This window comes from Canis lupus, chromosome 5 (genome assembly GCF_048164855.1).
Source record: "Canis lupus baileyi chromosome 5, mCanLup2.hap1, whole genome shotgun sequence".
Classification (NCBI taxonomy): domain Eukaryota; kingdom Metazoa; phylum Chordata; class Mammalia; order Carnivora; family Canidae; genus Canis; species Canis lupus.
The window spans coordinates 41,581,973-41,596,472 of NC_132842.1; the positions used below are offsets into that span (position 1 = coordinate 41,581,973).

At 39.2% G+C, this 14,500-nt stretch overlaps 2 protein-coding genes across 7 annotated transcripts in view; one reads left to right on the top strand and one right to left on the bottom strand.

The window, feature by feature from the left end:
- Positions 1-9,244, top strand: part of TCERG1 (transcription elongation regulator 1) — a 64,158-nt gene extending 54,914 nt beyond the window's left edge. For 5 of the 6 annotated variants that reach the window (XM_072826361.1, XM_072826362.1, XM_072826364.1 and 2 more), the window contains 6 exons: positions 1,597-1,761; positions 2,274-2,456; positions 4,587-4,766; positions 5,438-5,521; positions 6,884-6,984; positions 8,168-9,244. In XM_072826361.1, the coding sequence (XP_072682462.1) occupies positions 1,597-1,761; positions 2,274-2,456; positions 4,587-4,766; positions 5,438-5,521; positions 6,884-6,984; positions 8,168-8,369 (915 nt within the window). In that variant the 3' untranslated portion in view covers positions 8,370-9,244. Of the gene's footprint in view, positions 1-1,596; positions 1,762-2,273; positions 2,457-4,586; positions 4,767-5,437; positions 5,522-6,883; positions 6,985-7,804; positions 7,899-8,167 lie in introns of all 6 variants that reach the window. The other variant, XR_012031179.1, reaches the window with a different exon arrangement.
- Positions 9,245-12,266: 3,022 nt separating this feature from the next.
- GPR151 (G protein-coupled receptor 151) lies at positions 12,267-13,523 on the bottom strand. Its single transcript, XM_072825096.1, has one exon. The coding sequence runs from the start codon at positions 13,521-13,523 to the stop codon at positions 12,267-12,269; it is 1,257 nt and encodes a 418-aa protein (XP_072681197.1).
- Between the last annotated feature and the right edge of the window lie 977 nt (positions 13,524-14,500).

Here is a 14,500-nt window from a genome sequence, read left to right on the forward strand (position 1 = left end):
GAAGGAAGATTAACTTTATTTAAAGTTCACTTTGTTTATATATCACACATTTTTAAAACCTATGTGTTAATCCTTTATTGGTTTTGTGTCTAATATGTGAAAATTGTCTTTAAGTCAATATAAATTCCTACGGCTTGGAAGGATTCCTATTTGATACAGCTTGCATGCTTTATTTAACATGAATTTTGTCAACTTTGCTTTGTAGTTATATGCATCTAGGAATTGGGTGTTCATCATGTCAGATACAAAGCAGACAAGATGAACAGGAAAAGTGTTACATCACTATATCAAGTAGTTTCTTTTTTCATTGTCTGGAAATACTGGCTTTATGAGTATTTCTTACTATTGCACACAAAGGCAAGAGCCAAGTTTAGTAGTAAAGAAATCCACAGCTGGTGTTAGCTCTTGTCTTTTAAAAAATTCTCTGATAGGGAAACTTTTTCTTACAACTTTCAAGGTATTTTCCAGAAAGAACACCGTCCTCCCTTTTAATCCTCTCATAGAGGAAGTGAAGGTTTGAATAGGAAAAAGGAATGATTCCATTCCTAATTTCTCATTCCCTCCGTCAGGTAGGAAGCCAGCATGTTTAACTCTTATGGGGAGGCGAGGTTCTTGAGATGATCGGAATCCTCTATTAAATTGTTACCTCGTGTGTCTCCCCTGGTAGGGAGTATAAGATAATTTAAGATTAAATTTTAAAACAGGTCCTCAAAGGTGCATAAAAAATAAATGCCTACCTTGTCCCTTTCTTCCCTAAAGAAAATGAGAATTACAGTTTGGGAGTGGGGTTTTAAGTATTGTATATGCTAACGCTAAAGGATTAATACCATTTTTACTCTTGGTATAATGTTACTGACTTGGTAATTGATGGGTTAAGAATGTTAATTCATTAATACTTTTGAGTTATATAATGGTAAAAGCATATGATTAATGACTAAAAAGTACAAAAAATCTGAATATAGTTTGCATAATTACTGATTATAACCATAGAAATTCTGTAATTTTATATGTAAGAGTGCGAAGATTGCTTTTTTAAACTAAAATACAAAAATTTACCCTGCTCTTTACCTGTTTTTAAACATTTGACAATTAGTTTCAAGCTCTGAATGAATGAGACTTATTTGTGCTCAGCTTTTTCCAAATTCCCCTGTAGTAACAAGAAATAGGTCATTCTTCCTGTCTTGATGTTACAGTATAGTTTACTGTCAGTTCATAAGCCTGAATCTTACCTAAAAATGAATGTGAATTCTTGTTTTTTATTTTAAAAAAATGGCAGTTATGAAATGAAAAAGTTAAAAACAACCTAAGAAGATTTTTTCTCTGTATTTGAATAATTTCGTTGGAGAAAATTATTTGTTTTGAATTTGGTAGATTTTAAATGAGAGCTTATATGTGTGTTGATTTTTATATTTTTCCTAAAAGAGCAATTTTGATACTTTTTTACTAAAAAGTATTCTGCTATAAATGCATTTAAAAAGTTACTATTCTTGTCTTTAAGGTAAGTGAATAGTTCTTTCTGCTTACAAACATTTGCATATGAGGAATTTCTCATGGTACATCTCCCCCCTCAATCCCACTACATGTTTTGAAATACAGATTAAATCGGATTTCTTTGAACTATTATCTAATCATCACTTGGACAGTCAGTCCAGATGGAGCAAAGTAAAAGACAAAGTAGAAAGTGATCCACGTTACAAAGCAGTGGATAGTTCATCAATGAGAGAAGACCTTTTCAAACAGTACATTGAAAAAATAGCCAAGGTAACCATTGTTTTTACTTGTACTGTAAACATGGAATAATCAAAAATTTTTTTGAACAATAAAATTCTTAATTGCATTATAAAGGTATTCACTCCTCTTGGGATTTGGAATTTGTCTTTTTTAAAAAAAATTATTTTTAAGACTTTATTATTTGAGACCAAGGGCAAGAAGGAGAATAGGAGCAGAAGGGTTGGGGAGTATGGGCAGAGGCAGAGGGACAAGCAGACCCCCCCTGCTGAGCAGGGAAACCAACGTGGGGCTCCCATCCCAGGACCCCGGGATCAGGACCTGAGCTGAAGGCAGATGCTTAACCCACAGCCACCCAGGTCCCCTGGGATTTGGAATTTTTCTTGTTGGTATTCTTAATATAAGGATCTCTAGTAGTTGGTGTGGAAATGAGGTGGTATAGCGTTCAGGTATATTCTTGATAAAAACCAGGGTTGAAATTTTCTGTTTGGTAAACTAGTTATTCTGTGGAAACATATTTTGATAATATAATTTTACTTTTACAGAATTTAGACTCTGAAAAAGAAAAGGAGCTTGAAAGGCAAGCCCGCATTGAGGCAAGCCTTCGAGAACGAGAGAGAGAGGTTCAGAAGGCTCGTTCAGAACAAACAAAAGAAATAGATCGAGAGAGAGAGCAACACAAACGAGAAGAAGCTATCCAGAATTTCAAGGCTCTTTTGTCTGACATGGTATATATTATTCTTGCCTCCCCTCCCCCCCAAAGTATTGGATATTAGAGATCTATTACCTTGTTTAGTGAAATTTTCATACTCTTTAAATTGACTCTCAGAGATATAATTTGTTAAGTTTTATAAATTACAGTGTTTTCAAATGCAGTTCTTGGTATTAGCACCATTAGAATAGGAAAACCCTAGTTATTTAACACTTTCAGAGGTTAGATATTTTGTGTATATAAAAATTTACAATCCTTTAGCCTCAAAGATAATTTTTTTAAAGATTTTATTTATTCATGAGAGAGAGAGAGAGAGAGAGGCAGAGACCTAGGCAGAGGGAGAAGCAGGCTCATGCAGGGACCCTGATGTGGAACTCGATCCTGGGGATTACGCCCTGAGCTGAAGGCAGATGCTCAGCCACTGAGTCACCCATAATTATCTTATGTCCCTCAAAGACAATTTTTTAAATCTTGATAGAAATTAATTAAATTATCACATGCTGAATATAAATTAAATAATTAAATTATCACATGCTGAACGCCGTACTAATAAACAAGTGTTGAATGTAATTAATTAAACCTTTTTCTTGATGATTTAGGGTCATTACTGTGGTGATGAATTATTATACATGTAGATGGTATAAGATCTAGGACTGGAAGTATACTGACCCCAGGAGATACCCTGGAATTGTTTTGACAAACCCTTCTGCATCACCCAGGGTTGTTGATGTGTGTAGGGTTTTCTCCAGACAGTGAATGCCGAAGGCTGCTCTGCTGTTCTGCTTGTTTTGTCCTCTCTCCATGTCACCGTCTCTCCTGCTGTTTCTCCTCTCTTCTTTTGTAAGGGCTCTTTACTACTGTCTCTTCTGATTTCTTTTCTTGATTCTGCTGATCTGTTTTCAGTTTCCTCTTTCATTTCTCTGGACAGTTACAGTCATTTCCTGATTGTTCTCCCTGCTTTTACTTTCCCCAAATTCATCCTCTTTATTGCAGTCACAGAAATCTTCATAAAAACCAAATACTATTTTGCACTCTTCCTGTGGCTTGCAGAGAGAATGTTCTCCTGGCTTCTAGTGGTCACCTACATTTAAAATTTCGTCTTCCTAGCATAATATATAGGCTGTTCATTCCTTGACTCACCCACCTTCATATTATGTTATCCTCTGGTTTCCTCTCTTGCCCTCTAAGCTCCAGCCTTTCTGAACTACCTCTAATGAATCATACTTACATTAACGAATCCGTCATTGCTCATGCCAATCCCTCCACCTCGAATGCCTCCTGATGCAAACTCATTCTTCAAGAGAACACTCAAGTATCTCTTTTGTGAGGTTGATCTTGGCTCGTTTAAGGCAGATCTGTTTTTCCTATTCCCCTTTGCCACCATATGTTCAGATACATCTCTGCAGCATATACTACGTGCTGTTGCTGTTATTTGCGTATATGCCTCTTTTCTTAAAAAAGTGAGTTGTTTGACGGAAGGCATAGTGTCTTATTTGTTTTTACAATATCAAGCTTCATGTTTAGCTGACACGTTTTTCAGTGCTTGATAAATGTTGGTTAGATAAATACTTTTGCTTTTTTTTTTTTTGCATTTTTTTTTCTTACGTGTCTTTTCAACCTCTCATATTCCTTAGCATTGGCTGCTGTGTGACTAGCAATAACTTGTGATGCCATTTGCAGCCATGAAGGATACCTTTCTGCTGGTTATTGAGCCAGCCTGATCCGTCATACCTTTTCTTATTAGCCATGTTAATTCTTGCTTATGCTGGAAATTGATAAGTGTACATTTGAGCTCAAGATTTGTTGAGTGTTTTTTTTCTCCTGTGACCTCTTTAGTACTTCAGTAAGATATTTCCTGTTTTATTTGTACCATTTCTCCTACTGAAAGTTGGCAAGATGTTAAGTTAGAAGCTCTTCCCTTCATCCGTCTCCACCTGTCAATCCATACTTGATAGCTTTAGGTGAGCTCTGAGAGGTGGGCTTTTTGGCTTTAAAGAAGTAGATTTTCAGTGACTGCTTAACTAAGGTGGAATCACCAGTAGCTCCTTTCATTATTAAATGTATCATTTTAAACCTAAGTAAGTAAGTCTTTTATTGTTGAAATATGAGAAGTCTATGGTGATAGAATTTCTTGGTATGTTTTTAGGTACGTTCTTCAGATGTGTCATGGTCTGATACTCGGAGGACTCTGCGGAAAGATCACCGTTGGGAATCTGGATCTTTGTTGGAAAGAGAGGAGAAGGAGAAGCTTTTTAATGAACACATTGAAGCACTTACCAAAAAGAAGAGGGAGCACTTTAGGCAACTTCTGGATGAAACTTCTGCAGTAAGTTCCTTATTTTCCCTGTTTAAATCTAGATGGGCCTTCATGAATAATTCCAAAAGTAAAACATCGATGTGATTATTGGTGTCATGGTGTTTAGGTCCATTACTGGAATTCATGGGTTTTATGACCCTTTCTTTGATTTTATTTTTCCTTTTTTTAAGTAAAATGTTAATGGCAGTCTTACTATATAGAAATTACTTCCTTCTGCAGTTTTCACATTCGTATTTGCTCCTTTGGTAATTCATGTCCCTAGCTGTATGATCATTGGTCCCTTCCGATGATAGGCTTAATAGATTCCATCTTTTGCTTCATCTTCAGTGTGGTACAGTGGCCCCCTTCTACGTACCCTCTGTTCAGGTTTTCTCCTGATTCTCTGATCTCTTTTTGATGATGGTTTCTTTAGAAGTTATGGTGTGATCTATGGAGTTTGCAAGGCTTGCTAGGTGATAGTCTTAGGCTCATTGAAGTATGGCCATGAAAATAACTCTTGTGGCAAGCCAGAAAGAAATTTCATTAAAGCTGCTTCCCTGTCCTTTAATTAGTCCAGTTAAGTTTGGGCAATACAGGAGGTGGCAGGTCAGTGTGTGATGTCGTGTACCAGGTATGCTCCCCTTTGACCCTCAATAAAAGTGAGTCATATTTACGTTTTTTTATTCACTTGCCTTTCAAAGATTACCTTAACATCCACATGGAAAGAAGTAAAAAAAATCATTAAGGAAGATCCTCGGTGCATTAAGTTCTCCTCCAGCGACAGGGTAAGAGGATTTTGTCTGAGATTTACTTACTGTCAGTTTGTAAATATTAATTGGGTGCTTAACAGTACCACTAGTTTCTTGACCAAAATGGAATTGATGGTGTTAGGTGAATAATTTGTAACTGTTTGAGAAAGAAATCTGAATTTTAAATTCATATTTTGTATCTTGCATGATACATTAACAAGAAAGCACAGTAGAAACTTAAAAAATTTAATCCTTGGAGTCAAGCCTCTGTTTGGGGATGTTAGAACTTTAATGAAGCTGTGGGGTTTTTTTTATTGTATAGTTGGGTCCGACTAGGTAAATACATTCTCTCTGACAGTTGGGACCAGGTGGTCAGAGCCCCGTGAAGTGTGTAGAAGTAGAGCTCCCTTCTGGTACACTCTGCCTCCTGTATGGAAAACAAACTCAAGCTGGGTTCTGAAATAGTGACTGATGGCGAGGGCAGCATAGTTGACCACAGTCTTAGTTTATCCTTGGCTTTTCATTTATTCTCTGTCTCCATCATTGCCCTTTCCTGGTTGATTTCTCCAGGTCTAGGGTGCATAGCCCCATAGATGTAATATTCTTTCCCCTCTTGCTTTTTTAATAAGTTGGGTTTTAGATGTGTGGGCCACAGCATACTCATGGCTGGGAGGGAGTGGTAGACGAACAGCTGATCGATCCAGTCTCAGTTTCTAACTTTTCTGATTGTTTGGAATTGACAGTCTTTTTTTACTTTATTTTTTTTGCCCAAAGAGCTTATCCTCATCACTTCCTGTTCCCTTACTAGAAAAGCTAAATGCTTTTGGTGCTAGGTGATATAAATACAATCTATGGAATGGCGAGTTTACCCCACCCCTTAATCTCTTTATTTTTAAGAGTGTCTACTGCTTGAGGTTGTTAGGAACAATAGCCTCCTCAGACCCTCAGCATAGTGTCATCCCTAGCAAGCCCTCGAGTTTAGCTACTGCTCATACAGTGTATGGGACCTTGTTCCTGGTTTTTTTGTTTTTGTTTTTTTGAAAGATTTATTTATTTATTTATGAGAGAGAGAGAGGCAGAGACACAGGCAGAAGGAGAAGCAGGCTCCATGCCGGGAGCCGGATGTGGGACTTGATCCTGGGACTCCAGGATTGTGCCCCGGGCCAAAGGCAAGCCCTAAACCGCTGAGCCACCCAGGGATTCCCTCCTGGTTTCTTTTGGCCTTAAAAATTGTACATTGTGCATTTTGCATTTCAGTGAATGTTACATGAACAAAAATGCACCTCAGTGGCTTTTTCTTTTGAATTATTTATGATGTGACTTAACTGGTTTAATAAATAATTGATTCTGATTTTGGAATTAGTGACTTTTTTTTCTAATCTTACTGTCTTTTTGCAGAAAAAACAAAGAGAGTTTGAAGAATACATCAGAGACAAATACATCACAGCCAAAGCTGACTTCAGGACGCTTTTGAAAGAGACCAAATTTATAACCTATAGGTGTGTGTAATGAAATGTTTCATATCAGCAGTCATTGTCTTTACTAGTCCTTACTCTGATGGCCAAAGCATTCTTTGCATTCACACACATGTTGACATAATTAATTTTTAGGAATAAGAAGAAGCAAACTTTTATCAAAGGCCAAATACAGCCCATGTCTACCTTACCTTTTTTTTTTTTTTTTTTTTAAAGAAAGGGCCCAGATGTCAATTCTTATTTTGTGTTACCCACCCATCCAGTTTTTTAAACACACTTTTGTTTTTACTTCACTGCTTTTTTAGGAGTACCATTACTATTTAAGAATTGTGTCTGTGAAGAGACTTTTAAAATAAGTCCTTCACTATTCATTATCTTTGTTTCCTGTGGAGACTATTCAGTGTTATGGAACAGTTTGAAAGCTTGAAATCATCTTATTTAAGCTCAGCAGAAACTATTACTTTTTTTTTTTTCAGACGATAGCAATTTGCTGGATACTTTAAAAATTCTAAATGATAAAATCAGAGTTTTGAAACAAGATTTCTCCGTAACATGCCCAATAGTTCCACATTCCCAACAGTTGACCATCAGGAAAATGAGTTTACATTGCTTAGCGGTCAGTGTGCAGGAAACAGTTTTGTTTCATGCTCTAGTTTTTCTTCCTTTAAGGGAAAAATTGGAAACATCTTAATGAAGGGTATGTGCACGGGAGGATAGATAGTGCTGAGGGTGTGGTTTTTAGGTATTTTGTCATTGGATTTTTTGGTCAGGATCCTTAATGTTTTGCATCAGCTTGGGCTTTTAAATTAGATGTGAAGTAAGACTTCTTTCTACATTTTTATAGTTAATTTAGTGAAAGATGTGAAAGTGAAAGCTTGTGAGAGATGCTGGGATTGGCAGCCCCGCAGACTGAAGTCCTCTGTTCATCCACAGAACAGGTACAGCACGGGCAAGATTTACCCACCCACCCTCAGCCCTGATCTGGAGGGACCACCAGTAGGGGTGGGAGGGTAATTCAGCTTCTGAGGCCCTTTCACTCCTTGGAGTCTTTGCTGAGGCGACTTACAGAGGTGACCACTGCAGTGAAATTTTTCTTAAAAAAAATAAAATGGAAACACGATTAGGAACTAGATGGACATTTCCAGCTCATTTCTGAAAGACCTATGAACAGCAGTCAGTAATTCTTGGACTTCTTTTCTTATTTCAGATCCAAAAAGCTAATCCAGGAATCTGATCAGCACCTGAAAGATGTAGAAAAAATTTTGCAGAACGACAAACGGTATCTAGTACTAGACTGTGTGCCCGAGGAGAGGCGTAAACTGATTGTGGCATATGTGGATGACCTCGATCGCCGGGGTCCACCCCCACCTCCCACAGCATCAGAGCCCACGAGACGATCAACAAAATAATTCTCAGTACTCTTCCACAGGGGTATCTGAAGTCAGAACGCTTGCATGAGCCAATTTTCAGGTTTTTACATGTATGTGCATTAGTCAAACTATTGCAGAACCATCTGACGAACAGAAGGAGAAGCATTCGTGAACAGTTTCTGAACAGAGAACACTTTGGAAATAATTTATGCTTTTCTTTGTGTGGCATGACTGACATACATACTCAAATATAGGCTGTCTCTAGTAAATCTAAAATCTCGAAGCTAAAAATCATCCTTTTATAAGAGGTGTGGAAGTCAGTGACTTTTGGTGACGTTCTTTCTAGCAGTGTTAAACATGCAAGACGTAAGAGCATTTGTGGTTTGAACTTGCAAGATGCAAATACCACAGACTCCAAGAAAAACCTAAGTTGGGGTTTGTTTTGTTTTGATTTTGTTTTTTAAAGCGGGTAAAAGAGAAAACACTGAAAATTGAATTCTTATCTTCCAGAGGCTAAGATTATTATAATGGACATACTTTTACCTTTGTCTCTAAAGAACACTTTAGTTTTGTTTGTTCACTTAATGTGCTTTGATTATCCCCTCAGAATTATAGGCCAAGTCTTGTTGTTTAGCCTAAGAGAAGATTTATTTAGTCATTTCTTCTCAGGTATGGAACCACGGTCATAACTAACATGTTGGCCAGAATAGAACTGCTGGCTAAACACGTTTTATTTACCATTAAGTGATCTTTATCAATATTCTGGATTAGACAACAAATTACCTTTCTTGGGTGTTCCCTGTAAACTATACTCCTGTTTGAATGTTAAACTTTTGTTTCTAAAGTTTAATTTTAAGATGTTTGAATGTTCAGTTTATGTATTTGAACTACAATAAACCAACCCTTTTTATATATGTGGATTGTATATGATTATTGTTACAGAATTTATAAAAGAAACTTCTTTTAAACCTGTTCTTAGAAGCTATAGCAAATTAATTTGGCACAAAGAAAGTTGACTTTACATCTTAAATATCACATAATTTTTAAAGGCTTGCATATAATAAATTATTTGCAATATAAAAGGGAAGGAATGTAAAAAACCATTTTGGTGCTTGGTCTCTTAGCAATATCTTACTGCTTCGTGGCAAGAAGATGCCGATCTTTTTATTTCTTTTCTTGTTTTTGTCTTTTATATTACCATATGGGTGATTGATGCCTTCTTGGCACCCTTTCAGTGTGTCCTGCACATCATACCCTGACACCCACCTTTGATCCCCCCACTTATTTGTAGCTGTATCTCCCCAGTTTAAAGACTTCTGTGTCTCATTCCTTCGCAGATTTCTCATTTCAGAGTACCACATAAATGCTTAAGAAAAATATGTTACATGTATAATTTCTTTTCCCTGTTAGACCGGTTGTGATCACAACAAAACAAAATGATTAAGTGCTGATAGATCTGTATTTGCATGTCATGTGCACACAGACACATCACATGCAGATACAGACTCGTCCACACTTATGTTACTTAGTACTTAGCTTAAGTATATTAAGTGCCACAGAAATTATGTATATAGGAGACTGGAATTACCTGACTAAGGTCTTAATCTGTACAACTGATCATTAAGATATCCACCCTCCCCTCCACCCCACCACCACTTTTTTTGCTTTTTTTTTGAAGGTCATTTTTATAATTCCATTGAGTGGCTTTTAAGTTCTGTGAGAAATGAAACTACTGTGTTTGCTAAAAGGAGCACAACTATTCTAGGAATATATAACTGACCTACAAAAGTGAACTTTCTAAAATGCTTTATTTTTCTGAATTCTACACGATGTTGTTTGCCCACTATCTGTTTCTCACAGTTGAAAAGTGTGGAAAAAAATGGTTTGGTGATAACTTATTCTGATTTCTACTTCTTTTGTAAAGTGTTTGGGATTGATTGTTCATTTAAGGTGCAAATCAAACTTTACTATGCAAGATTCTTTAAAAGATCAAGTCAAGACTGTGTATTAGGTTCTTAATGAAAAGGTCACTGTAATTACACTGTCTCAGAATGTCCATCTTGATTTGGCACTTACCTGCAAACTCCTTAAAAATACTTGCTTCAGTTTACCCTGAGACCTCTATCAGTGTGAAGCTCTGACCTCCCCAGAAAGCCCCATTGTGCCAAATGATGATTTTGAAAGGAGCGTTCAAGACAAAGACAGCTTTTTAAGTCTCAAAAACTATCTGAAGTAAAGCAATTGTTTTTATTTGTTGATAAGTTAAAATGTCAAACACTGGAAGCTTATATCCAACATTTACTATATATAATGAACAATCTTCAAATAGTTCATCACAGACAATTTTAAAGGTAATCCCTTTGTATAACTATTGTCTCACCAAACAGTATTTGGATATTTGGGTTAAATTGTACTTTGTGATCTTGTGAGCCTTAAAATAAAATTTGTAATGAACCAAGTAAAATGGAAACAGCCCTATCTTCTGTTTAAAAAAAAAAAAAAGGCAAACCACAACCATTTGTAAAGATGAAAAGCAACCCCAAAAACCCACAGACATTTTTTAAAAAATGAAAGTTCCATCCACAGCATATTTTTATCTTTTAAGTTCTCTGTGGCTCGTCCTAAAGGCGTTTTTTTTCTGAGGGACCCCCCTCCCTGCAGATACCCTAGATTTCCATTACAAAGTAATCAAGAATCGTGGATAAGTGTCCTTATATTTAATAGGGAAAGAAATGTATCATAATCATGTTTTATTGGGTATGCTTTACCTTGCCATAAAGTGAATAGTTACTGCCTTTTACTAGAATTATGCTGGTAATAAATATGTTTGGGGACACAAAATTTAATAGCACTGCTTTTCTCTCTGCATCACCCCTTGTGCTGTTTGTTTTCTGTTCTTAGCCAAGTTCTGTCTTGTATCCATGGAGTTTTTCTTTTCCTAATTTTGTTTTCTTTTTTACACTTTCCTTGTTACTCCTGATCATCTTTATAACAAAGACCCTGAGAAATTTTAAGCCTCGGGCAGGATTCAAGTTACAGTATTCAGGAGACAGTACTATTTGACAAGAAGGATGACCATTCTTTGTACTTGAGGGTTGTATTCAGCAATTACTACCTTGTATCATTAACCATAGCTTCTGCTTATCTTGACCGAAAGGAGGTATTGGGAGGAACAGGTAATTGGGAAGAGAAGGAAGGGCAGTTTTAAAAGTTCTTTCTCCATATCAGAATTTAGAATGTCCTGCTGAGCTGCTAAAGTCCTCAGACTCACAGAGGTGGCTTTGCAAAGTGAAGCAGGTTTTAGGATAAGGCAAAGTGCATTTACTTAAACTGGGCCAAAATAAGCCATGGTTTGAAAACCCACAATAAGGCAGTGGTCCTTACTCTAACCTTCAGTCATGGAAATTCTGCATGGATTAAGCAAATGAAGAACACTCCTTAGCACTCATTGATGTGTTTAAAATCTCTTCGGTGGAAGTAGATTTTGAGCTTTGGTTATATGAAATAAAGTCTGATAAGGGATGCTTAAGGCTAGCAGGTTCTGGAGTAAAAGTAAAGGAGTTCAGCTTTTGGCAAAGATGGGCTCTGCTCGAGCCAGTACAAGGTGGTCCTAAGGAGTACCCAGTAAAACCATGATTGTGAACAAGGGACAAAATAGCTGGAATGTCTAGTCGAGTGTGCCAGAAGCATCTTCACCCAACACTTAGATTAATTCTTTGGACTGCCAGCATATAATTCTGAAACAGAGTCATTACCCTTACTGTGGTGGTCTTACCAAATCGCACATTTTGAAAATGCATACTGTGAAGCGCTTTTGTAATTCCTAACGTTAATAATTTTACCGTGTCTTACGTGGTAAAGGCTGTAGTATCGACAAGCAGCACTACAAGTAAATTAAATGCAATCATCACAATTTGTTTTGCTTTGAGACTTAACCTATTTATCACAATCTCCTGTCTCCTGATCTTCACGTTCCCAGGGGATAGGGTCATTCTCTTGTACACAAGGGACTGTGTCCCTCTCGTGCCAGAACTGCTCTACATCAGGGAGGATGGGAACCTGTGCCTTCTCAGTTTTCTCTGTGTTGGAGGAGGGAGAGCCAGTTTTCTCTTTCTCTGGTATGGATGCTGGGGACTCAGGAGATGGAGCATTGTCGGGAGGGACCTCCGAGTTACCCGCTGGTGTTTTCTGAGATTCTGAGGCAGTTGGTTGCTTTCTGGTTATCATCCATCTCCATAAGCTTTTCAAGTCTTCCTTGAACTCCTCTGACATCACTAGAAAAATCAGAGGATTTGCCGAAGAGATGGAAAACAGGAGGACTTGAGACAGGGCTATAAAGCCTTGCGGTGGGGCCGGGCCTCCAGCTTTCACATGCCATATCCACAGCCAGGCCACCCACTCCGGGAGCCACAGAACAGCGGAGGTGACAGCGATGCTCAGCAACATCACCGTGAGTTGCTTTGAGCGCAGCTGGTTTCTAAGATTCTGAGTCTTAGTTCCCCGCTTTTTACACTGGCCATAAGCTCTCCAGAAATAAAAACTGGCAAAGAGTGACGGGAAGCAAAATGCCAGGAGAGGGTAGAGCTTACCAAACGTTGCCATGAACTCTTCGGCCATGGGGGGTACATCCATGAGGCACACTTCCACCCCTGCGTGAAGCCGGGTGGTGCTGAAGAACCATTCTGGCAGCGGCAGCAGGCTAGCCACAGCCCAGATGGCCACCAGCACTGACCAGATGGTGCAGCTGCGGATACTCACTTGCTTGGCGGGGTCACTCGCATACATGAAGCATACCTTGGCCACTGCAACAATCGTCAGGCTCTTGGCTGCCATGCACGTGTGGATGAACCAGTCAGAGGACTTGCACACAAACCAGCCGAGATCCCAAACACCTTTGAAGTATGCTGTAGCTCGGACGGGTGCAGAAAACAGCAGGAGAGAGAGATCGGCCAGGCTGAGATTCAGAATCAGGGAGTGGATCATGGACGGCTTTCCTTTCCAAGCGCTATGAAGGAGGACACCAATCACGCAAACGTTCCCCATGAAGCCCACCAGGCAGACGGCCACTAAGAGAGCCGGCACGATGGTCCTCCAGTCCTTGGAGTCAGAGGGCACGTACCCTCCGACAAAGTGGAGGTGAGCAGACACATTCATGGTGCTGGAGTTGGAGGCGGCGAGGGCAGCTGCCAGCATCACCTCTCCCGCACAGCTCGTCCTTACAGGAGGTAGCTGCTTCTTGCCTTCCTGCTCTGGCTCTTAAGCGTAGGAAATAAATAAGCTGTCATCGGTGTCAAATGACACCTCTGCACCCTCCCCTCGCTTGTTTCCTGAAAGCCAAATGTGGAAGAAGGGTGACCGCTCACCTCTGCGCTGTCCCATGCGGTGCACCTTCCACTCCACCGAATGGCAGGCAGCAGGGGCGCTTGGGTGCTGCTCATTAGCGAGCCTCGTGTCAAATCGGCAGCCCCGTGGAGTTAAAACCCCATGTACTCATAAATGATAAATGAGGACGACATACATGTAAGTGGGATATGTTCCTGGGGGGTCACGAGCCAGTCAGGCAATTATTTCCAACCAGCTGTTTCTAAAATCTTGACCGTGGACTGTAATTCAGGAAACACTGCCTCTGAGCGAGTGACGCTTGGCGCCGCAGCCTGCACCAGATTCACCCACGTGCTTGATCCAGGTGGCTCAGGGGTAGGGCCAAGAATAGGCATTTCTGACAAGCTCCCAGTGGATGTGGATGTTGCGGGGGGACCGCAGTGTTTCAAAGCGAGAGCCCGTGAAGCTTCTCCCCCTGCAGAGAGGAGCTGCCGCTTCGACCCAGTTTATAGCACCGGCAGCGGCCGCCGCCTGGGATCAAACGCGCAGAGCTGGATAAGGAAAACAAGTGCAGGGGAGTCCTATGTAAAAATCTAATTACAGATGGCTCCAGGTGTTGTGAGGTTTTTAGAAATGGTTTTAGACTCTGAGTTAGACTATGTGGAATATGATCTCAACAGGTGGTGGTGATGAAGCCAACCAAGTGATGGACTAGGCTGCTTTGCGGAGACAACTCCTAGAGGATTCACCAGGAGCAGAGGAATAAGAGAAAAATAAACAGTCTTTATGCGGGAGGCATTTGAGGCATTTTAAAGAAAGTTACGTGTTAGCGTTGGGACATGAGAAAG